The sequence below is a fragment of the Equus przewalskii genome, chromosome 6 (genome assembly GCF_037783145.1).
Source record: "Equus przewalskii isolate Varuska chromosome 6, EquPr2, whole genome shotgun sequence".
NCBI classification, from domain to species: Eukaryota; Metazoa; Chordata; class Mammalia; order Perissodactyla; family Equidae; genus Equus; species Equus przewalskii.
Genome location: NC_091836.1, coordinates 3,294,594 through 3,321,744, shown reverse-complemented (window position 1 = coordinate 3,321,744; position 27,151 = coordinate 3,294,594). Strand labels below are relative to the sequence as shown.

The following is a 27,151-nucleotide window of genomic DNA, read 5'->3' as shown; positions in this document are numbered from 1 at the left end:
GTCTGCGCTCCAGCCCCAGAGCACAGGTGTCCGCGAGAACTCTTCTCAGGAGCCTCTCTTCCCTGTAAATGCCTCGCCGAAGGCCTGCAAGTGGCTTGGGCGAGGCCCTTGTCTGGAGGCTTGGCAAGTAATTAATGTCTTCCACAGTCGGCTTTCTTCTGGGGAGAAGATGCCAAGTGAGGGACCCGAGTGCCTTTGGTGTTAGTTTATTTGGGTTTCTTTTTGGTTGTAAAAGTAATATAACAACACCAGGGGGTGGGGGGTGACATGACACACTCTGAATTTCCCCATGCCCACACAGTAGCTGTCCCGTATAGCCCCCACGCCGACCAACTCAGGTGTACGTAGCTTGCGTCACGGCATGGGGGTAATTTTGCCTTGGATTCTGTCTTTAAGAACGTATTGTGCCAGCCCTGATGGCCTAGTGGTTAAAGTCTGGCGCTTTCGCCACCTCGGCAGCCCGGGTTCGCTTCATGGTCGTGGAACCACACGGCCTTCTGTCAGTAGCCATGCTGTGGTGGCGGCTTGCACAGAAGAAGTAGAAAGACTTACAACCAGGATGCATGACCATGCACTGGGGCCTTGGGGAAAAGGAAAAAACGTATTAACATTCCTCCGAATCTCTACGTCGTCTTCAGAATCCTCCTTGGGACAGCTGTGGGGTGCCCACAATAGTTCACCTGCCCGGACCCCCTCCCCGCCCAGGCCTGGCGTCTGGGGGGTCAGGTGGTCCTGAATTTGCCCCGTCTCCCACCTGCGCAGAAAGCAGGGACGTGTGGCATTGGGGGGTTCAGACAGGATATTCTCAGAAGTGGGCTGAGAGTGGGCAGGAAGGGAGGGGTCTGTAGGATTGGCACTGGGACCAGGGATGAGCACTCCGGCGGTGTCCCTCTGTGCCCTGTGTCTGCCTCAGAGAGATTCCCTGGGGAAATGTGCGCCTGGGCAGGTGCAGAGACGGGGCTGAGAAGGGGGGAGCTCCAGGTGAGCCCCGGACACCCCGTCAGCCGGGCCTGTTATTCCAAGCCCACTGGGCCCCCTCACGGCCTCCGGGCCGGGGCACCCCTCTGGCCACCCGCTTGGGGTTCTGCTGCCCGTCCTGCTCAGCACGTCTCTGCTCATCAGAAAGTTCTCTCTGGCGTGGACCAAAGTTGGATGGTCAGATTCCTCCCGGGAGGCGCAGGCCGGAGGATCTGTGCCCGGGGCGCCAGGGCCTCCAGCAGCTGACGCCGCTCCCGTCTGTGTGTCCCCAGGCCACGCCCCACCACGGGGTCTACTCGCGGGAGGAGGAGCTGCTGCGGGAGCGGAAGCGCCTGGGGGTCTTCGGCATCACCTCGTACGACTTCCACAGCGACAGCGGCCTCTTCCTCTTCCAGGCCAGCAACAGCCTCTTCCACTGCCGGGATGGGGGCAAAAACGGCTTTATGGTGAGCCCCGCGCCCTGGCTGGGGCGGGCGGCCGGGCGGGGGCCTGCCCCCCTGAGCCGGGTCTGTCTGTCCCCAGGTGTCCCCCATGAAGCCGCTGGAAATCAAGACCCAGTGTTCGGGGCCCAGGATGGACCCCAAGATCTGCCGCGCCGACCCCGCCTTCTTCTCCTTCATCAACAACAGCGACCTGTGGGTGGCCAACCTCGAGACGGGCGAGGAGCGGCGGCTGACCTTCTGCCACCGAGGTGAGGCGGGCGGGGGGCCCTGTGGTCTTGGCCGGGGCGCATGGGAGCCTGTATCCCTGGGTGCCATCTCTCGGGTCGGGCCAGCACTTCCTGTGGACGGCCGTCCTAGCTGCCAGTCCAGCTTCTAGAAAGTTCTCTCCCCCCAGTCCACTCCCTGTACTGCCTAGCACCTCCCTGGACCACGCTCTCACTGGTCACCCACCCTGGGCCCTCTGCTGGCTCGCAGGAAGTCCCGCCACCTGGTGTGTGGTTTTTCTCTGCATGTATCAGCCCGCCTACCCTGCCAGGTGCAGACATCTGTGAGCTCTGCCGCTCCCGGCCTCGGAGCCCGGATCCCTGCCCCCGTCCCGCCCTTCAGCCCTGGCGCCCTCTGCACCTGAGCTGCTCGTCTGGGGGCAGCTCAGACACTGGCCGTGTCCAGAGACAGCTGGCTTCAGAGCTCCTGGCCTCGAGTGGGTGGGGGCCGGGGATGCTGCTCAACCCCCCACAGTGCCCAGGATGGCCCCCCATAGAGAACGTTCTGGCCCCAAATGTCAGCAGCACCGAGTGGGAGAAGCCCTGGCCTGCCCTCCACTCAACTCCTCACCTTTCGCTGGCTCTCCCCCCCACCCCAGGGTTATCCAGTGTCCTCGACGACCCCAAGTCTGCGGGCGTGGCGACCTTCGTCATCCAGGAGGAGTTCGACCGCTTCACTGGCTACTGGTGGTGCCCCACGGCCTCCTGGGAGGGTGAGTTCCTCTCCGTTTTGTAAAATGCGTCTGCACGCACTCCTTTGGTTAACAGAATCAGTCCGTCTTTCTGCTCTTTGCTCTTAAAGTAAACCTCACAACCTTTCCCTCGATACCAGAGTCTTGGTCCACCGGGGCTGCTCCAACACGGTGCCTTAGACACAGCAGAGCTTTCTTCCCCACGGTTCTGGAGGCTAGAAGTCCAGGGTCGACCCCCACCCCGGAGGATGGTCCTGCCGCATGCCCACAGCGCTCAGGACCAAAAGTCCTGCCGTAGAGAGAGTTCCAGCTCTGAGAGCCGAGTTGAAGCTTCGGGTATCTTAAATCTTGATGGGTTTCGCCAACAGTGTCTGAAAGCAGCCAGCTGGGCGGGTCCTTTTGTGCCTGTTTCTCTGCCCGATGCCTGGAGTGGGGGCATCTGATTCCCTCCCCCGCCTTCAGTCAAGCAGAATCCCTCTTCTGAGCCTGGGGAGCTGTTTCCGGGGAGGCGCCAGTAGCGTCTGAGCCTCTGCTGCGGGAGCAGCCGTGGAAGCGGGGTCTCCTTGTTCACAGGCGCCCCGCCAAGCGTCCCCCCGCCCCGGGCTTGGCGTGGGCCAGGCCTCGCGGCTAGTTGACTTATCTGTGGCCTGAGCGCTGACTTCTGCGTGTTTCAGAAGAACACGTGGCCGCAAAAGCCGAGCTTTCTGGGGGAGCTCCCCGACCCCCTGCCGCCTGGGCGGGGTCTTGGCGATGCCCTGTGCGCCCCAGCGCTCCATGTCCCTGGGAACGGGGCCCAGACCAGGCGTTAGCGTCTTGGGTCAGGTCGTGCAGCCTGTGGCTCCTTGCGGGCCTGAATAAGTGGCCATCCCTCCCTTCGATTTCCCAGCTTGTAAAATGAGGTTGTTGCCAAGATCAGGGTCTCTCGCCCTGTGGACGCTGGGGCCAGAGCGTTCTCTGGGGGCCGTCCTGGGCACTGTGGGGCACTGAGCAGCATGGCTGACCCCTATCCTCTCAATATGCCACTTGAGTTGTGACAACCACAGATGTCTCCAGACATCGCCACGTGTCCTGGGAAGCACAGAATGGCCCGGTTGAGATCCACTGGCCTAGATGACGTCAAAGGTCCTAACTCTGGTGCTCTGTAGCGGCTCAAAACCCCCTTAATAAAGGCCCCGAGAGCTGCGCCAGAGGGCTGCTCATCCCTTGTGGAGTGGCCCCCTCCTCACACTGCGCCCCGGGGCTGTCACAGTGTCTTGCACTGACCATGCCGACCCCAGAGGGCCCTTCCTGGCCCACACACTCAGCCCCTGAATGACCCATGCCCAGCGGATGGTCCCGGCCACTGAATTTGAATTTGAACCACGACCCTGCCCCTCCCACCTGACGGCCTCAGGCCAGCCCCTCAGCCCCAGGGCCTCCACACAGCCCCACAAAGCAGGCGTGGACATGGCCGGCCTGCGGGCAGCGTGGGGCTTGGCCAAGGTCCCCGGTCGGGATGATTCTGGAGACGTCGTTGGCCAGTCGGGGTGAGTGTGAGGTGAGGGCACAGGAAGCAGCCGATCGAGAGCCTTCGGCAGCTGAGGAAGGAAAGGGCTTGTTCAGGAAGGAGCAGCCGTGGGCTCCGTCCCGTGACGTCAGCATCGCCAGTGCCACACTCCCTGCCAGGCTGTCCCCGCCCGGTGATTCACGTGTTTCTCATAGCGGCTTTCGTTTTGCCTTTCTTGAGCCCTATCTTAGTTTGCTCGCTTGGCCATAACAAAGTCCCGCAGACCCGGGGCTTCAACGACACGTTTATTTCCTTCCGGTGCTGGAGGCTGGAGTCCGAGATGGAGGAGTCAGCAGGGCTGGCTTCTCCTGAGGCCTCTCTCCTGGGTGTGTAGATGTAGTCTCCTCCCTGTGTCCTCAGTGGTCCCCCTCTAAGCATCTGGGTCCTCATCTCTTCTTCCTGTAAGGACATCAGTCCTGTTGGATCAGGGCCCACCCTAATGGCCTCAGTTTAACTTAATCACCTCTTTAAAGACCCGTCTCTAAGTACCGTCACGGTCTAAGGTCCTGGGGTTAGGGCTTCAGCAGGGACCGTTCAGCCCAGAACATCCCATGTGGGCTCCTCGCCATTTTGTGCTGGGAATAGCTGAGTTCTCGTGCCTGTTGCACAGTAAGGAAACTGAGGCCCCGAGAGGGGACGTGACCGGCTTAAGGGCTAAACGGCAGAGCCAGGGTTCTGACCCCAGGGCTCCCACTCTTGTCCGGGCTCAGCGTGGGAGAGCGGAGTCCCCCTGCATGAGGAGGGGGCGGAGGGGCAGCGGGGACTCCGGGACCCTCAGCAGCCCCCCGCCACCTGCCAGGTCCCGAAGGCCACAAGACGCTGCGCATCCTCTACGAGGAGGTGGATGAGTCGGAGGTGGAGATCATACACGTGCCCTCCCCGGCTCTGGAGGAGAGGAAGACAGACTCCTACCGCTACCCCAGGACAGGTGAGGGCCGGTGTGGCGGGCGGGCGGGCGGGCCGGCGGCGGCTGAGGCCTCCCCGAGCACGGCGCACCGGCCAGGCCGGGCCCACAGGGCCCAGGGAAGCAGGCTGGGTGCAGGGGCCAGAGCAGGACCTGCACCGCCATCAGTGTGGCCAGCTTTCTGCCTCGAGGCCCACGAGACCCCAAGGTCTCCCCACGGGATATCCACGGCCTGTGAGAATGGACTCGAGTTTGCCTGTTTCTCGGGAGAAGCTAGAAATCCAGACTCATCTGCGTTATCTCCCAATGCTTAAATAGTGCTCGAATTATTTAAAAACACAGTAGGGACCAGCCTGGTAGCATAGTGGTTAGGTTTGCATGTACCGCTTCGGTGGTTTGGGTTCGCAGGTTTGGATCCTGGGCATGGGCCTAGCCCTGCTCATCAAGCCACACTGTGGTGGCATCCCACGTAAAATAGGGGAAGATAGGCACAGATGTTAGCTCAGGGCCAATCTTCCTCACCACAAAAAAAAAAACAAAAAAAAAAAAACCTAAACCACACAAAATACACATTCAGGCCTTCAGGCCTCCCACTCGTGACCTTTCTGGAAGCATATAGAAGACGCGCCCTTGCTAACTTAGCACTACCACGTGCCTGCTCTACAGAGCCTTCCCAGAGGACATTTCCGATCCCAGGGCAATGGGGAAGGTCGCTCTTTTCCCCCGTTTGACAGATGGGAAAGTGAGCCTCGGAGATGTGACCTGCCCAGGGCCGCTAGAGCCGTGAGGGCGGGGTTGAGATTCGTCGTAGCAGTTACTGGAGCCTGACGCAGCGCTCCTCCGGGACGTGGGTCTTGGACGCCGCCTGCCTCCAGAAGGCTCGGGCCCAGCTGGGTCTCGTGGACGTGTGCCACCTTCCTGCCCCCTTAGTCGTTTTATTATGGTTGTGTCCCCTCTTTACAACCAGCTTTCAAACTCTCCAAAGGCAGGACGGCGTCCTCCTCCCACTCGCGTCTCCCATGGCGTGCCCCCCAGCACAGGGTCTGGCCTCTGTTCTAAAACCATAAAGGTGGTTGTCATGTCACTGTGAGGAGCGAGTCAGAGCCCAAAGTCAGAAAGTCTGCCCGAGGGACACTGTGCCTGGTCCAGAGAGGGTGACATGTCCACAGAGAGGACCTTGGACGGCCCCCCATGCCATTGTGGCACCTCGCAGTGGGCCCACCCCCCCCCCGCAGCCTCTGCCCCACACACCTGCTGTCAGCCCATGCAGGCGACAGCTGCCAGGCTCACCTTGCCCTCGTTTCCGCAGGCAGCAAGAATCCCAAGATTGCCTTGAAGCTGGCCGAGTTTCAGACGGACGGTCAGGGCAAGGTATGTGTGGCTGGCACCCCCGGGGAAGCTTCCAGATGCCAAGAGGAGGGGCCGGGGTGTGTGTGGGAGACAGTCGGGTGGCACCAGCAGGCCGCTCGCCCCCTTCCCAGGGACAGGTGACCCCCTTGGCCCGCTGCACCCAGAAAGGCACTACCCAGAGCCTCCGTCTGTGAAACCGGGAGCGGTGGGCGTGGCCTTCTGTCCCTCCAGGGGTCACGCGGCACGAGGAGTGATGCCAACGAGCAAGCCTTGACAGAGGTCCCGCTGGGATCAGGCTGTGGCCTTCTCAGTCCTGCGGGGGGCGGTGACTTGGAGGTCCGGGCCTCTCTTTGGGCTCCCAGAAGAGAGAGCTCTGTGGGACAGCTGTCCGAGGGACCCCAGCCTCAGACTGGGCTGCCCTCACCCCAGCGTTTGGCACAGATCCTCACGTATCACTTTCCCAGACCCATCCGTGTCTGGCTCATTCTTTGTCACCTGGTCAGCATCAAGGACAAGGGTCCTCATCCCCCAGGGAGTCAGGACCCCACAGCCAGGAGGGCAAAAGAGGCTGCAGCCAAGAAGGCAGCTGGCCGTGGGGGCGCCAGGTGTCAAAGGGAAGCACCCCCCACGTCAGGGATTCGAGAGCTCCCGCAGACCGAGGGAGCCCGGGCCTAGTTTGGTCCAAACGCCTTCCTGTGTAACGTTCCAGAAAAAACCATAAGATAAACTATACTCGTTTGCATAATTTGGGGGTTGGTTTTTTGGGGGGCACGCTTAGGCCATGACCAAACCCCTTTTCCACTCATGACCAGAACATTCTGGCAGATTGAGCAGGGATCTGCCGTCAGCGGCTTTGCTGAGCTCCCGCAGTGTTTGAAAGGGTGCCTGGCCCCATCAGACGAGCAGGGTCCTGCGGTGGGCGTGAGGTGTGCCAGCTGAGCAGCAGCCAGGGCACGTGGGAGTGGCGGCCTGCTCGGCTGCGGGATGTCCCAAGGCCCCGCCTGCCGTCTCCCCTCCATCCTACCCGGCAGATGCTGTGCCTGCCCCCTGTAGGCTCAAGGAGGCCGCGGCGTCCGGGGACCACGTCTTGCCCGTGGCCACCTGGCTCTGCCCTGACCGCCCCGGCCAGCACCCTCAGTTTCCAGCCAGTCGGCTGCCCTAGCAAAGTACCACAGACGGGGCGGTTCACGCCACAGAAGTTTCTTCTCTCCCAGTTCTGGAGGCTGAGGGTCTGAAATCAAGGTGTCGTCCGGCTGGTTCCTTCGGAGGCCGTGAGGGAAGGGGCTGTTCCAGGCCTGTCTCCTTGGCTCATAGCCGGCCATTTCTCCTTGTGTCTTGGCACGAGGCCTTCTCTCCGTCTGTGGCGTCTGTGTCCACATTTCCCCCTTTTATAAGGACAGTCCTGTCAGATTGGGCCCACCGTACTCCGGTATGATCTCATCTTAACTGATTTCGTCTGCAGCCACCCTCTTTCCAATAAGGCCCCACTCTGGGGTGGCGGGGGTCAGGACTTCAACGTACGGATCTGGGAGGGGCCACCTTGCACCCCTAACAGTGGCCCAGGCAGCACGTGGTCAGGCCGGAGGGTGACCGAGTCTGCTTCCCCTTAGATCATCTCGACCCAGGAGAAGGAGCTGGTGCAGCCCTTCGGCACGCTGTTCCCAAAGGTGGAGTACATCGCGAGGGCCGGCTGGACCCGCGACGGCAAATAGTGAGTGCCCCATCGGATACAATCCGAGCCATTCCCAGCCGGGGCCTGGGGACCCAGGGGTGAGAAACACGGGACACCGAATAGAAGGGTCCGCTTTTCACTCACTTTCCACCCCTGCTGCCCGCAGCAAGGACAGAAATCTCCAGGTCAGGGCCCCCCACCACCATCCGCGAGCCACGTCCAGCGCACTGCCCATTTTCATGGGGCCCACGAGCCAAGAATGGCTTTTATGTCTTTAAACGATGGGGGGGAGAAATCCAAAGAAGAACGTTTCATCACATGTGAACACGATATGAAATCCCCATTTCAGCGTCCATGAGTCACGTTTCACGGGCACATGGCCTCGCACAGCTAGACTCGTTCGGTTACGGGTCACCCCTGCCGCCTTTGTGCCACCCGCCAGCGTTGAGTAGTTTTGAACAAAACCGTGTGGCCCACAAAGCCGAGATGTCTGCTCGCTGGCCCCTTGACAGAAAAAGGTGCCTTCAGCGCTCCAGACACCTGCCAGGCCCCTTCCCCACAGAGACGGCCAGGCTCAGCCCAGCACCGCAGCCGGCCGCGGGCTCACGCTCGAATCCACATCTCCTCTCTGGTTTGGTTTTCACTGTTCTGTCTTTATGCTTTTTTTTGGCATTTGTACTGCCGACAGGACTCCATTTAAAATACATTTAGGGGGCCGGCCCTGTGGCGTAGCGGTTAAGTTTGCAGGCTCCACTTCGGTGGCCCAGGTTTCGCAGATCCTGGGCGCAGACCTACACCACTCTTCAAGCTATGCTGTGGTGGTGTCCCACATACAAAATGGAGAAAAACAGGCTACAGATGTTAGCTCAGGGCCAATCTTCCTCACCAAAAAAAACAGAAACAAAAAAAATACATCTAAGTTAAAAAATTGTCCATTTCCAACCAAGTATGAAATACAGGATAGTATGCACAGGCTGAGAATTTGGCGGAAATGATGAAGTTTGTGAAACGCCGTCCTAAGTCTTAAAGATGTGAGACATTTCCAGAACAGGCGCCATGATCCGTGGTCAGGCATAGGCGAAGTCAGCAAAGAGGTGGCTTCCAGCACCCAGCTTGCCTCCGATGGCCCCTGAGGCCTCAGGCTTCTCTCTCTCCTCGCCCTCTCAGTGCCTGGGCCATGTTCCTGGACCGGCCCCAGCAGCGACTCCAGCTGGTCCTCCTCCCCCCGGCCCTGTTCATCCCCACCACCCAGGACGAGGAGCAGCGGGCGGCCTTCGCCAGAGCCGTGCCCAGGGACGTGCAGCCCTACGTGGTGTACGAGGAGGTCACCGACGTGTGGATCAACGTAAGGGCAGGGAGGTGCCGGCGGTGCAGCCCGCCTGGGCCCCCAGGTCCCCAGCTGGGCAGAAGCCAGCGAGGGGCTGAGTTGGCCCCCGAGGGGAGAAGTGAGCTCGGGCGGCGGGGAGAGTCTGCGGAGTTTCCCTGCCACCACAGCCCGGCCCCCTGTCGGAGCGTCCCCCTCGGGCGGGGCGGGGCGGGGCGCCGTGTTTCTGCCCCCGCCTTCTGACGCGTCTTCTGTCTTCTGCCCGGACAGGTTCACGACATCTTCTATCCCTTCCCCCAGTCAGAGGGAGAAGACGAGCTCTGCTTCCTCCGCGCCAACGAGTGCAAGACGGGCTTCTGCCACCTGTACAAGGTCACCGCCATTCTCAAGCCCCACGGCTACGACTGGACCCAGCCCTTCAGCCCCGGGGAAGGTGAGCAAAGCCTGACTCAGGCCGTGGCACGTCCAGTCATCCGTCTGTGGCTCAGTGCACTGTTTGTTCATGGACCCCTCCCCGTGGCCGGGCGCGCCCCGCAAGGGAGGGGCGCGATGAGTAAGACGGCCGCCCTTCGTGCAAATCACTCACGCTCCGGCAGGGGTTCCACCAGCAGGCTCTTCGTTCAGTCACTCCCCAGTGTTTACTCAGCAGCTATACGTGCCAGGCCCTTTGCACGCCAGGCATCGGCCATCTCCAGCCCGCAGGTCAGGTCCGGCCCCCCCCCCAGTTTTGTAAATAAAGTTTTATTGGCACACGGTCATGCCCATTCACTTTTGTATCGTCTGTGGCTGTTTTCCTGCCACGACGGCAGTGTTGAGTAGTGTGACGGGCAGTGTTGAGTAGTGTGACGGAAAGCTGAAAATATTTGGTATCTGGCCCTTTATGGGAAAAGTCACCAAGCCCTGCTCTTGGTGCTGGGAATGTCATTGTACAAAGAGAAAAGGAAAACCGTGCTCTAGCTTAGGAGATAGGCAGTAATCCCCAAACAAGGAAGGATACTGTGTCGGGAGCGGTGATCACGGAGAAGGAAAATGCTGCAGGGTGAGAGATTAGAGAGGGAGCGCCTTCTTTCTAGAAGTGGAGACCAGGAGGGCATCTCTGGATAATGTGCCATTGAGCAGAGACCTGGAGGAGGTGGCAGAGGTAGCCACACAGAGCACTCTAGGCTGTGGGGCAGCTTATGCAAAGGCCCTGGGGCAGACCCGGGCCTGGCGTGTGGAAGGAACAGCGAGGAGGCCCACATAGGAGGAGCAGAGGGCACAAGGGGGAAAGAGGAAGGAGGGAGGGCAGGGAGGGGACGTGGCCCTTCTGGGCCACAGTGAGGGCTTGGGCTTCTGCCACTGATCTTATATCTGATTCCCCTGGTTGCTCTGTGGAGCGTAGCCTGAGAGGTGAGGAGAGGTGACAGGACCGGGTCACGGCTGTGGCAGTGTGCCCTGGGTGGATTTGACTCTGGGTGGACGTTGACACTGTCAGCGTCTTGCTTTTCAGCTGGTCTGTCTGTCAGACTGCACTGTCACCCGCTAACCTTGGGAGATTCCCCTTGGAAAATCCTCGTTTCCGCCTCTGGAAATGGGCCTTTTGCCTGGTGGTCGTCGAGCAGAACTCGCAGCGGGTGCCCCTCAGGGGCCTCCTGCCTGTGCGGTGGGCACCCGCGGTCTCCCATCCACTCTGCTCGGGGCCACCCGCAGCCCCAGCTCGCCCTTCCTGTCACGTGGCTCGCACCTGCTAGGCGGCAGTTGAACAGATGAGCAGGAGGAGTGAGGCCCTTCAAGGAGCCTGGGGCCTGGGCGAGCAGCAGGGACCGAGCTGGCAGGAGGAGGGGTCAGGGGGCACGGGGGCTTTCGCAGTGGAGGGCCCTGCTACGGAGGGCCGGCAGGCGTGAGCAGCGTGGGCTTGAATCCAGACGGCCAGAGAGACTGGAGCAGGAGGGAGCGGAGGCCTCAGAGGAGGCGCTGCGAGGCAGGGCAGCCAGCCAGGCGGAGCCCTTGCCCAGGCCTCACAGGGACAGCGGGAGAACTGGGGGGCCCGCCCGGCCGAGGATGCAGAGGCTGGAGGCCGGTAGTTGGTGAATCCCCCAGGGGCCCCGACGCGGGCGTGTGCAGCTCAGCTCCCCACCCCGCGCCTTCCTCCACGGGCCCGACAGAGCAGCCGGCCAAGGTTTGAAGGGGCAGAAAGCCGGCCATGTCCAGCCTCCGCTGGAGGGAGGGAGGGACACAGGAAAAGCACCTGGCCCTCCTGGATCTTGGTGTGACATGTCGCTTGGCCCGCGTCGCTGCCCCAGAAGTTTGTGTCTGCCCACGCTTGGTTATTTGCACACAGGCATTTTCCCTCCCTGGATAAACGTTTGCCAAAATTTGCTTTAGACCCAAAAGGATGCGAAAGAAGCATTAGCCATCGGTTCTGAACTGTCTTCTCAATTTCTAATACACGCCAACAAACATCCCTTATCGTCATTTCCCTGTGAAAAGTCAAAGAGCTCCACCCCGGAGACCTATCGTAAAATGCAGCTGAGCCTGCACTCGCCTCAAGCGTTTCAGTCAAGGTCTGGTCCTCCAGGATCCCAGCACGCCCTATGCGGTCACTGGTCCAGGGCCCGGAGCGGGCGGTTTGGCCTGCAGGGGGTCTAGAATTGGGCGCTTCGGATAAAAATGCAGCTTCCTGGTTTGTCTTGGGAAATGCTGGGCCTCCCGTCAATGTGGTAGGAGCTCCCCCAGCCCCCTCGGCCCGTGTCCTGGGTCTGCCCTGTCTCAGACTCAGCGTCAACCCCCGGGCCTGGGACGTGTGGGCCCCGTGACGGGTTTGTGCAGGTGGAGTTTTTCTCGGTGCCTTGGGGTCCGTGTCGCAGCCTCCTGGATCCCCTGTCATCTCTCTGCCTTTCTTTACTTCCAGATGAATTTAAATGCCCCATCAAGGAGGAGGTCGCGCTGACCAGCGGTGAATGGGAGGTGTTGGCGAGGCACGGCTCCAAGGTACCGGGGTCTCCATGCACACTTGTACACACACAGACATGCACACACACACATGCTCCCTACCCCCCACCCCCAGATCCCTCGAGTCTGTGCCCTCTCTATTCCCTCCCGGCCACTCCTTCCTCCTGCTCTGCTCCCTTGGGGCCACCGGGGCTGTTGTCCCCACCAGCAGGAGACTCGCTGGGTCCAGGACTCAGGGACTGTTGCGAGCGCCCATTGTTGGATCCTGGTGGGAGGGGCCTGGCCCACGCTCAGTGCCACCTGGGGTAGCCACTTAGCCTCCTTCCGCTCCACCAGTTTGTGGGACAGTCCTGGTGCCACCATGGCCTTGCCCTGTGGCTCCTGACCTGAGCCCAGCCCGACGCCTGCCCCTGGGGGCATCGGGAACAAAAGACACAGCTGCAAGGACAGAGGCCGACCTTCCACTCCCCCAAAGGCACCATCGCAAACACGTGCCGAGACTTTGCCTCTGACCACGGTGTCTTCACCAGGGTCCAGGTGTACAGAACTCCCGATTTTACAGCGGGATCCCTCCATCAGACATCCCGGATCCCTACCTCACACCAGCACCCAAAGCTTAGATGTAAAGAGCGAAACCATACAAGCGACGAGGAGGGGGTGGAGGCACTCTTCGAGTCCAGAGGTGGGGGCAGCAGCGTGCTGCACAGGGGCAGGAGACGGGCCAGGCACCCCAGTGCAGCCCGCTCGGGGCAGACATGGCTTCTACCACCACGTCAGCGTGTGGCTCGTCTGACCCGGCAGCCCCAGTTGTAGGCGAGCACCCTCTGAGGTCATCCCAGGGCACATCCGAGATGTCAGCACACAGACATCACTTTGTCTTGTCAAGTTGGCAAACCTTGCAGCTGGTCTGATCTGCTGGAGTTCATGTTCACGTCTTTGTGTGCGAGGCGAGAGCAGAAGGCTGGCCACCCACGGGAGAAAGGATGGCTCTGCCCTGGTTGCAGCCAGTCCTGCCGGAGGCGCCCCCAGCTCGCAGCCCGGCTCTGCCCCGCCCCAGCCTCTTCCTCTGCAAAGAGAACCATCAGGTGGTTCTCGTCCTCTCATCTTCACAGCAGGGTCTCTCCCCCCGCCACTGCCCCGCTTCGGGTCTACGTCCTCTGCGGGGGGCCGTCCTGGGCTCTGTGGGGGGTTGAACAGCATCCCCAGCCCCCACCTGCTCAATGCCAGGACCACCTCAGCCCCGCCCCAGGCGTGCCAACCACAAATGACTCCAGAGGTTGCCAAACGTCCCCTGGGGGGCAGAATTGCCCCTTGAGGACTCTGTTTTCAGTACTTGGAGCCCTCGGCATTCGTAGCCTCTGGCACACACGCACGCTGGCATGAAAACCTTTCTCTGTCATCGTGAGTGTTTTACTGTTGGCACACCTTATCTTTTTCCCTAAGAAAAAAAGCAGCAGCAGCATTTTAAAAAGTGAAAAGGGGAAGCGTGGCCCTCTGCTGTCCCCGTGTGCTGCTGTGCGCGGTCTGCCTTCGAGGTGGCCGTGCTGGTGGCGGGAGCGGCCCTGACCTGCCCTGCTGTCTTGGCGCCCCCACCCCCGTGAAGGCCCCTCGGCCTCGGGGGTCCCACTCCCTGGAGGACACCTCTCTCCCCCCTTGTTCATCGTGTCTCGTCCTTGTGACAGAACTGGTGCGTGACTACATGTGGTTGGGGTTTTCCAATGACATTCTCGACTTTTACAAAACCTGCATTTATTTGAAGAGTTTGGTGACAACAAACACGTTGGCGTTTGTTGTGAAAATTGACTAGTTCTAGATAAGACTGAAGTCGGAATCCCCTCCATCCTCACCCCGGGCCGCGTCGCCTCTACCCCTCCTGGGAAGCGACCGTGGGGGCATGTCACTGCCAGCTGTCTTATTTCCACGCGTCTCCATGGGACGCATATGGCACCGTTGTTTTAGGGGATTTGTAGGGGTTTTTGAAAATGGTTTTGTGTGGCCACAGAATTGTGCCATAATTAAGGAACCAATCACCCCACTCCAAGGGATGGGCCGACCCCACTCAGGACCAGGGCTGGTGGCTGGCGTGCCAAGGGCCCAGGACGGCCCCTCCCTCAGCCTCTGTCCCAGGCCCCGCGCCCTCAGCCCCCCACTCGAGGCTCCAGGCAGCCTGGGAGGAGCCGTGTGGGGCCAGAGTTCTGATTCCAAGTCACAGTCGAGGACGTACAGCCAGCTGGGCTCTCTCGGGGTCTGCTGCTGCCCCACAGGGTGTGAGAAGCACCTCTCTCCCAGACAGTTCTCCAGCCCGCAGGCTAAAGCTATCCTGGGGGAGGACGGGTCCCTTGACGCAGCACGCGGGCCCTTCCGGAGGGGCAGCAAGGGGGACCAGGACCCCTCCCCTGGGCGTCAGCTGCCTCCCGCAGCCACCGTGGGAAGGGAGGCACGGGCAGCCTGGGGCCGTGTCACGAGGCGTCTGTGCCCCCGCAGATCTGGGTCAACGAGGAGACGAAGCTGGTGTACTTCCAGGGCACGAAGGACACGCCCCTGGAGCACCACCTCTACGTGGTCAGCTACGAGTCGGCTGGCGAGGTCGTGCGCCTCACCACGCCCGGCTTCTCCCACAGCTGCTCCATGAGCCAGGTGGGTGTTTCCCCGACAGCGCCGGCCCCGCACCCACCCTTCACCTCTTGGAACATTCTAGAACGTCAGGCAGCAGCCGTGCACAGGGCCACTCCCAGTCCAGGGCGAGCATCTGGTGGCAGGCTGCCAGCCATAGGGCCAGCGGGATGAGTGGGCTCTAGCATTGGATGGACCTGGGTCTGACCCCCGGGCCCGTCAGTTAGCCCCCGGGGCTCCTGGCCAGGGGACAGACTCCTCTCAGCCTCAGTTTCTTTCTCTGCAAAATGGTGTTGCTGGTTGTAGCACGCACCCGTGTGGGTAGGGTTTTGAGGTCCAAACGAGGGAACACCCAGAGCTAAGGCGGTGAAGGTTGGCAGGCGACGGGGCCAAGGGAGCCACAGCAGAGCGGGGACGGGGAGGCGCGGGCGTGGCGCCGTGCTCAGCGCCCCGTCCGCCCGCAGAACTTCGACATGTTCGTCAGCCACTACAGCAGCGTGGGCACGCCGCCCTGCGTGCACGTCTACAAGCTGAGCGGGCCCGACGACGACCCTCTGCACAAGCAGCCCCGCTTCTGGGCCAGCATGATGGAGGCAGCCAGTGAGTAGCCCCCAGCCCCCGGGAGCTCATCCTCCCACACGGCCGCCACTGTCCCGCGGGCACTGTGACCCCACGCAGTCTCACTCCTGGGCCACCGTCTGTGGCTGACCCACGGAGCGCAGGCTCAGCTCAGGAGCCGGCTCTGCCCGACACAGGGGCAGAGGGGACGAGGCGTCCTCGTCCTCATGGCGGCCGTCCCCGAGGGCGCCTACGCAGAGCAGACACGCAAAGCCATTGTCTGTGGAAGGAGCCAGGGGGTGGGGGGTGGGAACAGTCATGAGGGGGGCCCCAGGGGACAGCTTGAGAGTTTGCCCAGGAGCCTGGAGTGCAGCCAGGGCTCTGCTCTGGTGGCCCCGGTCCCCATGCTGGCCACAGGGCCATCTCCTTATCTACAGAATGGTCCGACGGCCGTCTATAGGGTGGACGTCAGTGCCCGTGTGGGGCCCAGCTCACAGGCGCCTCTCACTAAAAGGATGCCCTTCCTTGACCCCCAACCTCCCCCAGCTGGATTTCCAGAACATTCTAGGCAATAGGAATTCCTGGCATAGGTGGGGCATTGGACGGACTAGAAAGCATCTTGTACCATCGTCACGCCTTGGCATCTAAGCAAATAAAATGCCTCCTCTATCCCCCAGCTCGGACTGTGACTCCTCGTGCCCCCCAGGCGTGACGGAGCAGGAGCCCTGCCTGCTTTTAGAGACAAGGACCCGCCTGTGCCAGCCCTGGGCTGCCACAGCGGGCTGGGGCCCGGCACGCCCGGCCTCGCCGTGTCTGTGACTGCCTCTGTGACCAGGCCGCAGAGTGCAGCCCGCGGGCCTATCCTTTATGCACTGTGTGGCCACTTGAGGGCCGAGACAGCCAAGCCGAAGCACCAGATGCAGATGACCCTTAAAGCCAAAAATATTCATGCTCTGGCCCTGCACAGAGCACATCTGACGACCCCTGGCCCACGTTACCGTTCATTTATTTGATTTTTGAGTCCACTCGCCCTAGTTGCCTAAATGAGTTTGAGGAAAGATTTCTCCTCATTCTGACTGCAAACCAGTGTCGCTCCGCAACCCTAAAAATCAGAGCAGGGTGGACACCACACTGGCCATGAGTCACATCCCAGAGGTGGCGGCGGCCCTGCAGGAGCCCAGCGAGCGTCAGGCACCCTGGGGACCTTCCCGCCCGAGTGTGGCCTGACACGCGCTCATGGGGCGCAGACGCATTGGCGGCCCTCGGGTTCGGATTTAAACCGGGGGCAAGCACAAATGGGGTGCGCCTGGGCCAGCAGGGGAGTGTGGGTGTCGCTGGGCCGTGTTCCCGCCCCGAGCCGGCCTCCCTGGGAACCACAGCCACTCTGTCACTGCAGGCTGCCCCCCGGATTACGTGCCGCCGGAAATCTTCCACTTCCACACGCGGGCCGACGTGCGTCTCTACGGCATGATCTACAAGCCGCACGCCGTGCAGCCGGGCAAGAAGCACCCCACCGTTCTCTTCGTGTATGGAGGCCCCCAGGTGGGTGCCGGCCCTGCTCCCAGTGCCCCGCCCCCTCCCCACTCAGCACTCGGGCTCCGGGTCCCTCCCTCTCCTGCCTCCGGGTGTCCGCACAGCCCACCCCCCAGGCAGCCTCCCCTCACCTGTTGATGCTGCCTGTCCCTCTGGGAAGCCCCCTTGATCCCCGTGTCTGTCCGGGCTGCCTGCCCCGCAGTGACCCACCCTCACCCCGGACACCTCGTGGGGACAGAGGTGGCCCTGGGTCCTGGGCCCAGTGCTTGGAGAAGGGGACAGGGCCAGGCAGGTCCGTCTGAGACGCACTTCTCACCCGGGGGGTTCTGCACCCTGGGACACGGCGATGTCTGGGGGCAGCTGTGCTTGTCACAACTGGAGCGGGGGCTGCCCCCGGCGTTTCACGGGTGGCTGTCAGGGATGCCGTCCACACCCCATCGTGCCCCGGCTGCCCCATGACAGAGAATGACCCGGCCCTGAATATTAAAAGTGCCAAAGTGAGGACCTGGGTTAAATCCCATTCCTCGGAGAACACAGCCGCCCGCCGCCAGCAGGGCTTGCATCTGTTCTCGCGAGATGACTGAGGGGAGAAAGGAGGCAGAAGGGAGCTGAAGCAACAGGGCACTAGCTACAGGGAGGCCTGGCGCAGAGGCCCCGGCCGCGGACGGAGCCTGTCAGGCTCTTCCCCTCTGTCGCACGTCCCGAGCACGGGGCCTAGGGCAAAGGGGCCCGTCTGACCTGTCACTCCCCGCGTCCACAGCCCTTCCAGGCCATCCGTGGCCTTCGTGATAGAGTGCAGGCGCCCTCCTCAGGCTGTCAGCCCCCCGCCACGCAGCCGGCTGGCGTTGGCCGTCCAGCCCTGGCCCGTCCCGCCTGGGCCGCACGCTGGATGTCTCCCCACCCGCCCGAAGCCCCATGTCCTCGCCTCTCCTCCCGACAGGTGCAGCTGGTGAATAACTCCTTCAAAGGAATCAAGTATCTGCGGCTCAACACGCTGGCGTCCCTGGGCTACGCCGTGGTGGTCATCGACGGCCGGGGCTCGTGTCAGCGAGGGCTTCGCTTCGAGGGGGCCCTGAAAAACCAAATGGTACCTTCTCTCCCGCGCTCCGGGCCTGCCTGTGTGGGGAGGGGAGGCACCTCCTCAGGGCCGGTGCTGGCCGGGTGCCGGCTGGAAGGGGGCAGCCTTCGGGAGCCCAGGGGTCATCTGCTCTGCTGCTCGGCTCTGAGCTGCACCCCGTTGGGAGACAGGTGGACACACATCCCGCCTGGTGCCTGGGGACCCAGCCAGACACGTCAGCACAGGCCCGAGTGACAGGAAGTCCCGAGGGCTGGGCCAGACAGGGCGTGGTGGCTGTAGCCGTGGTGCTGATGGTGATGGTGATGGTGGTGATGACAGTGGCGATGGTATGACGGTGACGCTAATGCTGGTGATGATGGTGATGATGTTGATGGTGATGGTGATGGTGGTGATGATGGTGATGGTGACGTTGATGATGGTGATGACAGTGGCGATGGTATGACGGTGACGCTAATGCTGGTGATGATGGTGATGGTGATGGTGGTGATGATGGTGATGGTGACGGTGATGATGGTGATGACAGTGGCGATGGTATGACGGTGATACTAATGCTGGTGATGATGGTGCTGATGGTGATGGTGATGATGGTGGTGATGGTGATGATGATGATGATGACGGTGGTGATGATAGTGATGATGGTGACAATGGTGGTGGTAGTGATGATAGTGATGATGGTGACAATGATGGTGGTGGTGACGATGGTGGTGGTGGCGATGATGGTGGTGGTGATGATGGTGGCAAGATGGTGGTGATGATGATGGTGGTGGTGGTGATTATGATGGTGGTGGTGGTGATGATGGTGGTGATGATGACAACGTGATGGTGACGAGGTAGTGGTGATGGTGATGACAATGGTTGTGGTGGTGGTGATGGTGATGGTGGTGATGGTGATAATGGTAATAGTAACAACTGTGGTGATGGTGGTGATGATGCTGGTGGTGGGAATGATGAGGATGGTGGTTATGATGGTGCTGCTGGCAGCAAGGATGATGAGGATGGTGGTGAAGATGACGATGATGATAGTGATGATGAGGGTGGTGGTGGTGATTATGATGATGGTGGTGATATGACGGTGGTGGTGGTGACGGTGATAATGGTGGTGGTGGCGGCGGCAAGGATGATGAGGATGGTGGTGAAGATGACGAGGACGGTGGCAATGATGATGGTGATGACGAGGATGGAGATGATGGTGACAGTGTTAGTGATGACAATGACAGTGCGGATGCCAGCCATTCATGGAGCTTTAATGTGTGCCTGGCCTCTAAGTGCAAGACACTCACTATCTTGTTTCATCCTCCTGCCCGCTGTGAAATGGGTCTCGTTCATGTTAACGCCATCATTTTAGGGATGAGGAAACTGAGGCCTAGAGAGGGGGCATGACTTTCTCCGAGTCACTCAGCCAGAGCAGGGTTTGAACGGGGCCCGGAGGGAGCTGCTTTCTATCCAAGAAGGAGAGGGCTCCCCGCAAGGGACAGAGGTGGGACAGCAGGGCACGCGGCCGGGAGGAGGCCACTGAGAGGTGCCCGGCCTCGTCCCCAGGGCCAGGTGGAGATTGAGGACCAGGTGGAGGGCTTGCGGTTCGTGGCTGAGAAGTACGGCTTCATCGACCTGAGCCGGGTCGCCATCCACGGCTGGTCCTACGGGGGCTTCCTCTCGCTCATGGGGCTCATCCACAAGCCCCAGGTCTTCAAGGTGGGTCCCGCGCCCGCCCCCTCCTGGCTGCCGCGCCGGCCCGGGCCCCTCGGAGCCCGCCCCCCCAGGGGAGGCATCTCGGCAGGGGCCTTGCCACGTGGCTGTTTCTCCCCGCAGCAGCCCCATGGGGCCGAGCCCCCCTCCTCATTGCCCGCCACTGCGGACCCCAGGATGGCATCCGGCTGCACAAAACCCCGCCAGCAGCTCTCTGTGGGAGGCTGAGCCCGGGACCCCGGCCTCGGATGGGCAGAGGTGGGGCATGGTGTGAAGAGCGTCGGGGGAGGGGCCCCCAGGCCAGCCGCACTGCCAGGGCACCGCGGGCGGCGATGAGGAGGAGGAGGCAGGAAGGCAGTGGGACCAGGGAGGGGCCGGTCCCGCCCTCCCTCGACAGCGCACGGTCCACGGGGGACACACGGTCTGAGGGCCCCTCCCCGCCAGCGCCCGTGCATGCCCGCTCCTCACGTCCTCTGGGGAGGCCCCGGGACCTGACCTGCCTGTATGTCTCTCCTCTCTCTCTCTCTCTCTCTGCCTGTCCATCCCCTGTGGCCCTCAGGTGGCCATTGCGGGCGCCCCGGTCACGGTCTGGATGGCCTACGACACAGGGTACACGGAACGCTATATGGATGTTCCGGAGAAAAACCAGGTCGGCTACGAGGCGGGGTCCGTGGCCCTGCACGTGGAGAAGCTGCCCAACGAGTAAGGCCCCCGGCCGCCCGGCCTTCCAGGTCCCCAGGCCCCGGGCTGGCCCCCCGCACCGCTGCGCTCCTGTGGCTTCCGCCCTCCCTGTCTGCCTGTGCCTCGCGTCCCCTCCTGCAGCCGTCCCTCGTCGCGGCTCCTCACTGAAGGGGGCGTCCGGGGCGCTCCGAGAGAGGAGTGGGAGGCCCCCCGGAAGACGGAAGGGAGGGTGTAGAGTCACGCCACTTGGCATGCACCGGCTTCCCCCATCCCCCAAGCACGCGGCCCGCCATGGGCCCACCCGTCGGTCTGGAACCTGGGCGGCCTCTGTCCTGCAGATTTTGACTCTGTGGCTCGCGACACAGGTCCACAATGGTCATAACATCCGGTCTGTCGGACCGGCTCTCATGTCCCACGTCACGCTTTTGGCACTGGCTTCGGGGTCTCTGATTGAAAGAAAATGGTGTTGCCACTTCCCGGTGTGGCTCTGTCTGGGGACCGTGCACCGTGCGTCCCACACCTCTGTGATGGCCTTCTTGGGCTCTGTCACAGGCCGACCCCGCCTGGGCCCCCTCCCAGCGAGGCTGTCCCTTTGGTCTGGAGTGTGGCCTGGGCCCCCCAGGGATGCAGCATGCGGCCGAGCTCGGGACCCAGTGCTCTGGACCCGTGTCATCCACCACGGGAGCCCACAGCCCCCCTGTCGCTTAAATTCAGATTCACTGAACCAGTATACCCACCGAGACAGACGCAGATTGGCGGTTGCCGGGGATGAGGAGCGACTGCTGACGGGCGTGAGGGTTTGCTTTGGAGTGATGGAATGTTCTGGAACAAGAGAGAGGTGATGGTTGCGCAGCACTGTGGATGCACCAAATGCCCCTGGATCATTTGATTTAAAATGAGTTAATTTTAGGGGCTGGCCCAGTGGCACAGCGGTTAAGTTCACATCTTCCACTTCGGCGGCCCAGGGTTCACCGGTTCGGATCCCGGGTGCGGACATGGCACTGCTTGGCATGCCATGCTGTGGCAGGCGTCCCACATATAAAGTAGAGGAAAATGGGCACAGATGTTAGCTCAGGGCCAGTCTTCCTCAAAAAAAAAATTTTAAATGAGTTAATTTTAGGTTACGTGAATTTCATCTCAATAAATTTTTTTCGAAAATCAAACTTTAAAAAGTACAATTCCTTGGCCACTCTCATCATATTTCAAGTGCCCAGCAGCCACACATGGTGATGATGGTGGAGACCACGTTGGCGGGACAGGTCTAGAACATTCCATCCTCCCAGAGTGCCATGGGACAGCGCTGCTCTAGAAGCTTCCCTGCAGCTCAGGGCATTCCACGCACAGCCCTGCGCACGCCCCTCTTCTCTCCCCGCCTGGAAGGGAGCGAGGAGGCCCCCCAGACCCGCCAGGCGTGCCCCAGCATTCCAGCCCGCCACCGTCTTGCCGAGCTGCTGCTTCTGTCCTCGCTGCCGCTGGGGCTGGGGAGGGACTCGGGGCCCCGGGAGAGGAGGTCCCCTCTCAGACCCTCGCCCCGCCCTTGTCTTCCAGGCCCAACCGCCTGCTCATCCTGCACGGCTTCCTGGATGAGAACGTGCACTTTTTCCACACAAACTTCCTCGTCTCCCAGCTGATCCGAGCGGGAAAGCCTTACCAGCTCCAGGTGGGTGGCTGCTGGACGTGTCCAGGCCCCTCCCCAGGAGCCGGCAGGGTGGGCAGCCGCAGGTCGGGCCGAGCCGCCTCCCACTGCGTGTGCCACCTCCCAGGCCATCTGTGGCTCACCCTCCACTGCCCGCCTCCACCCGCACCCCGAGTGCTCCACACTGCCCCCCGGCTCCCATGTGGCGACGTGCATTCTTCTGTTATTCAGCGGTCACATCCTGATCGCTCCCGGTCAGCGCTGCCCAGTGTGCCGGGAACACCAGGGGCAGCCAGACCCCACCTCATGGCCTGGTGGAGGGAGCTGGATGGCACCGAAGTTGTTGTGCACATGTTTCGTTTCAAACCAAGAAACGTGCTTTGGAGGAAGCGTACCGGGTGCTGAAAGCATCTAAGGGGATGTCACCTTGACTGGCATCAGAGAATTCCCTGGGGATGTGACATTTAAGGGGAATCAGCTAGGCCTGGTGGTGGTACCCCGCTTGGCTGACACCAGGCACAGGAAATGAGTAGGAGGGAGCCACTCCTGGACAGGACCAGGGTGGCGGGAGCAAGCCAAAGGAGCTTGGAACCAGGGCAGGGGTGGTGGGTGGACGGCATGTGAGGGGCAGGCCTTGGAGGTGAAGAGTGGGGCTTCAGCAGTAAGGGGTGGGCCTTGGAGGTGGAGGCAGGGCTTCAGCAGTAAGGGGTGGGCCTTGGAGGTGAAGGCAGGGCTTCAGCAGTAAGGGGTGGGCCTTGGAGGTGAAGGTGGGGCTTCAGCAGTAAGGGGTGGGCCTTGGAGGTGAAGGCGGGGCTTCAGCAGTAAGGGGCGGGGCTTGCAGGTGTGGGATGGGGCTTCAGTGAGGGCAGTGCTTGGAGGTGAAGGGCGGGACTTCAGCAATAAAGGGGCGGGTCTTGGAGGTGAGGGGTGGGGCTGCAGCAGTAAGGGGGCGGGCCTTGCATGTGTGGGATGGGGCTTCAGTGAGAGCATTGCTTGGAGGTGAAGGGCGGGGCTTCAGCAGTAAAGGAGCAGGTCTTGGAGGTGAGGGGTGGGACTTCAGTAAGGGGTGGGCTTTGGAAGTGAAGGCGGGGCTTAACCAGTAAGGGGTGGGCCTTGGAGGTGAAGGGTGGGGCTTCAGCAGTAAGGGGTGGGCCTTGGAGGGGAAGGGTGGGGCTTCAGCAGTAGGGGGTGGGCCATGGAGGTGAAGGGTTGGGCTTCAGCGGTAAGGGGTGGGCCTTGGAGTGAGGGGCGGGGCTTCCACAGTAAAGGAGCGGGCCTTGCAGGTGTGGGATGGGGCTTCAGGGAGGGCAGTGCTTGGAGGTGAAGGACAGGGCTTCAGCAATAAAGGGGCGGTTGTTGGAGGTGGGGGCGAGGCTTCAGCAGTAAGGGGGCCGGCCTTGGAGGTCAGAGTTGGGGCTTCACCAGTAAGGGGTGGGCCTTGGAGGTGAGGGGCTGGGCTTCAGCAGTAAGAGGGCGGGCCTTGGAGGTGAGGGGTGGGGCTCCAGCAGTAAGGGGGCGGGGCCTCAACTGACTTTTGTTCTAAGGGTGAGTTGTGGTGTCCTGGCCTGTGAGCAGGGCTGTGACTGGTCTCCCTGCCGTGTGACCAGCATCCCTCTGGCTCTCCTGTAGCCAGGGGCCAGTGGGACGTGAGCCACTGTCAGTCGTCCTGGCAGGAGAGAGGGCCCTGGTGGGGAGCAAGAGGCCCAGCGGATTCGGGAGGAGTGCTGGAAGTGAGTGGGCTGGATTTTGTTACACCTCCTGCCACAGTCTTCCTGCTTCCCGGTCCCCTGCATGCACTCTGATCTGTTGGGGCGTGCCACGTTGCCATTCAATAGTTGGGGAAATGGAGGGTCATCGGGCAGGACGGCTGGGCCTCGGGGACCTGTGGCTGGGCACACACTTGCCAGAGGGGGCAGGAGGGAGGCAGAGCACCCTGTGGGGGTGCATAGCTGTCCAGGTGCTGGTGGCAGCCCCCACTCACCACACGCGCTCCTCGAAAACATCAGAGGCAGCTGCAGGTCAGGGCAAAGACGTCAGGGGGGCCCACATGGAACCTCGAGTGTCCCTTCTGAGCCCAAAATCCTAAACCAGGTAGCTGGATAGCCACTGCCTCCCTGTGTGGCCGTGGGTGGCAGGTCCATGAACCTCGGGCCTTGCTTGCTCATCTGCGAAATGGGCTCGATGACTTCCATCTCCACTGAGGCTGTTCAGGCCAGTTCTCTCGGGAAAAGCGTTTAGTGCTGGGGCTGGGTCCCGAGTCCTGTGCCCCTACCTCCCCAGGAGAAGTTGAAAGTGAGAAAAAGCACACCGTTAGGGTTGAGCTGGGGATGGGGCAGTGTTTGGGGGCAATGGAGTGCACCCCGCTTTCTGTTTCAGACACCCTGAAATAGCGGGGCTGGGAGCACAGTGGGGACCCAGACAGACCCCCTCCTTGCCCTCACAGCCCACAGGGAGGAAGAAATAACCAGGCAGCCGGGACCCAGGGTGGCATGAAGGGTTGGGGGCAGCAGGGTCTGCCCCAGGCAGCAGGTGCCCCGGGCCAGAGAGGAGTGGGGCCCGTGAGGCTGCAGGGGCAGCAGGACCCAGGAATCCGGCTCTTGATGTCAGGCTGCCAAGGCCTTAGAGGAGTCTGAGCTGGGCACAGTGCAGTCAGACTTGTGATTCATCCAGGGACGGATTAAAGAAGGCAAAGGTAGAGGAGGGGAGACCTCTGAGCAGTTTGATGCATTCCTAGGGTAATGGGCCCAGGCTGTGGTCGTGGGCCGGGAGAGGAAGGAATAGTTTGGTTTAGAAACCCAGCTTGCTGGTAGGAAGAGGTGAGGAATGGGGCCTGACCCTGGGACTGCCCAGCCCCAGTGTGGGATCGCGGCTGGGTTCTTGAGGTGAATCTGGAACTGGTTTCACGCCTGTCCCGTGAGCCCCAAGGTGCCATCAGGGAACAGTTGGGGTGCGAGAGCCCTCACTTCATGGCCAGAGGCAAGACCTGCGCCCTGTCACCATCCACCCAAGGGCCTGGATGTTGACCAGCCAGGTCTCAGGGACCCGCTGATTCCCTGGGCACAGCCTTGGGGGCCCACACGTCCCTGTCCCTGTCTGGGGATGACCCCCCTCGGATGGTGTGAGGGCCCACAAACCACTTGGCAGAGCCTTGAGGGGGGCGCCCTGGGGGCCTTGGCATGTACCGCGCAGACGAGGCCTTTCGGTGAAGTGGAAATGGCTGGGGTGGGGGCTCGGCTGTCGCTGATTTGCCGCCCCGCCCCCTCCGCCGAGATGGGGTTTGGGGACCGCGGCTGTCGGGGTTCTGGTCTTCCTTACGCGCCGGGGCCGTGCGTGTGAGCGCCTCGCCGAGACCCCGCTGGGGCCGTATTTTTCTCCCGGTTGTGGGGGGCGGCCACAGCCAGAGAGGTTCTCACTCGCCCAGAGGCACACAGCAAGCTGGCGGCAGAGGGGGATTCGAACCCAGGCCTGTGGTTCCAGAGCGTCTGCCCTTCCCCGTCCGCCCCGTCCACCCGGGATGGGAGGTGGCAGGGCCCCGGGGAGCCGCCCGAGCCAGGGGGGCGGAGGGGCTTCCGGGTGCGGAGTGGGGAGCGACTCGGGGAGGGTCCCTCGGTGCCACCAGCCCTGCCGTCTCTGCCCCCAGATCTACCCCAACGAGCGACACAGCATCCGCTGCCCCGAGTCCGGCGAGCACTACGAAGTCACGCTGCTGCACTTTCTCCAGGAATACCTCTGAGCCCCGCGGCCGCCGGCGCGTCCAGAGCACAAGTGGCTCCGCCGCCGCTGCCCCCGGGGGACCGAGTGGCCCGCCCCGCCGCGCCCAGGGGCGCCGCCTTCGCGCCCCCGCCTTCTCTCGGTTTTCGATGCTCCTGGGTTCTTGCCTGTTGCTTCTCGGTCGCCGGGAGGGAGAGACGAGGCCGCGCCCACGAGGCGCTTGTCAAGCCATCCCCTCCTGTCCCCGTGTCGCCCGGGAGCAGGAGGTCAAGCCCGCGGCCACCGGAGAGGCCCGCCCCCGCGGCCCGGAGCATGCGACCGCCTTTCTGCGCGCCCACCGCATCCCCGCGTTTTGTTCTGGAGGGTGTTTTTCATCATTGTTTAAAGGACAGAAACGAGGGGGCCTCAGTCTAGAATCGGGGTCCGCCGCTGGCCCGCGGGGTGCGACCCAGCCAGCCCCCCGGGCGGCCGCACGCGCACACCAGGGTCCGGGGGCGCCGTGGCGCCATCCCCGCCTCAGGGTGACCCTTCCTCCTTCCTTTCCCTCCCCGCCAAGAGTTCCGCCAGGGGCAAAAAGCAAAACAGAAGCAAAAAAAAAAAAAAGCCCCACCAGAAACGAACCACCTCTACATATTATGGAAAGAAAATATTTTTGTCGATTCTTATTCTTTTATAATTATGCGTGTCAGAAGTCGACTCATTAAACGATTCCAGATGGAAGCGTGGCCACCAGCCTCAGTGAGGTTCCTTCCCGGCCCCGCGGCTCGTGGGGGGCTCCTCTGAAGGGGGGGGGCCTGCCCCTCGCTGAAGATGCCCCACCCTCATCAGTGGTCCAGGGGGGACGGTCCCAGCCGCCCTGATGCCGCCAAGCGTGTCACTTAGGGACCCAGCACAGGATGTGGCCGCAGCCGGTCCCCCAGCCCCCAGGGCAACAGCACAGCCCAGGCCACATCCTCCTGGCCGCGCCCGGCCCACCGCCGCCCGCCACCATTACTACCTTTTGCATCTGTGCTTGTCCAGATGCCTCACTCCCTGGTTCAGGGCTCAGGAACCGCCGACCAGGGAGGGCAGGCCCTGCACCTCATCATGTTTGTCCCAACACCAACAACCGAGAGACCAAGAGAGCCAGGTCTCTGTGCCACTCAGCCATGCAGACAGCACTCTCCACTTGAATTTCTAACAGCAGGATGGCCTTGCCCCGCACGGTCACCCTCCATCTTTAGGAAGCTCTGCTTTTATTTATTTATTTTTTTTTTGCTGAGGAAGATTGTCTCGAGCTAACATACGTGCCAGTCTTCCTCTGTTTTTTAGTATGTGGGCCACCAGCACAGCATGGCCGGTAACAGAGAAGTGTAGGTCCGTGCTCGGAAACCAAACCCAGACTGCGGAAGTGGAGCGTGCTGAACTTAACCACTAGGCCACCAGGGCTGGCTCCCCAATCTCCATTTTTGATACCTGCATTCTCTTCCACCCTGTGAATGCGTCATGATTTATTTTGCTGGGTACCTATCAAAGGAAAACAGGTTATTCTTGGCTTTTTGTGTAAGTCAGT

The 27,151-nt window shown here is 61.8% G+C and overlaps 1 protein-coding gene and 1 long non-coding RNA gene across 18 annotated transcripts in view; one reads left to right on the top strand and one right to left on the bottom strand.

The window, feature by feature from the left end:
• DPP9 (dipeptidyl peptidase 9) overlaps positions 1–26,324 on the top strand; it is a 38,288-nt gene extending 11,964 nt beyond the window's left edge. For 5 of the 17 annotated variants that reach the window (XM_070622657.1, XM_070622658.1, XM_070622659.1 and 2 more), the window contains 17 exons: positions 1,251–1,424; positions 1,501–1,669; positions 2,284–2,397; positions 4,722–4,850; positions 6,136–6,197; positions 7,787–7,887; positions 9,016–9,193; positions 9,443–9,605; positions 12,063–12,142; positions 14,588–14,740; positions 15,181–15,316; positions 16,671–16,816; positions 17,748–17,894; positions 19,425–19,577; positions 20,131–20,273; positions 21,801–21,912; positions 25,529–26,324. In XM_070622657.1, the coding sequence (XP_070478758.1) occupies positions 1,251–1,424; positions 1,501–1,669; positions 2,284–2,397; positions 4,722–4,850; positions 6,136–6,197; positions 7,787–7,887; positions 9,016–9,193; positions 9,443–9,605; positions 12,063–12,142; positions 14,588–14,740; positions 15,181–15,316; positions 16,671–16,816; positions 17,748–17,894; positions 19,425–19,577; positions 20,131–20,273; positions 21,801–21,912; positions 25,529–25,621 (2,253 nt within the window). In that variant the 3' untranslated portion in view covers positions 25,622–26,324. Of the gene's footprint in view, positions 1–1,250; positions 1,425–1,500; positions 1,670–2,283; positions 2,398–4,721; positions 4,851–6,135; positions 6,198–7,786; positions 7,888–9,015; positions 9,194–9,442; positions 9,606–12,062; positions 12,143–14,587; positions 14,741–15,180; positions 15,317–16,670; positions 16,817–17,747; positions 17,895–19,424; positions 19,578–19,694; positions 19,830–20,130; positions 20,274–21,800; positions 21,913–25,528 lie in introns of all 17 variants that reach the window. The other 12 variants (XR_011540731.1, XR_011540733.1, XR_011540727.1 and 9 more) reach the window with 3 other exon arrangements.
• On the bottom strand, positions 191–7,061 carry LOC139083795 (uncharacterized). The gene is made up of 2 exons (XR_011540734.1): positions 6,117–7,061; positions 191–4,321 (listed from the first exon to the last, which is right to left on the bottom strand). It is a non-coding gene; the product is annotated as an uncharacterized lncRNA (long non-coding RNA).
• Positions 26,325–27,151: the final 827 nt, after the last annotated feature.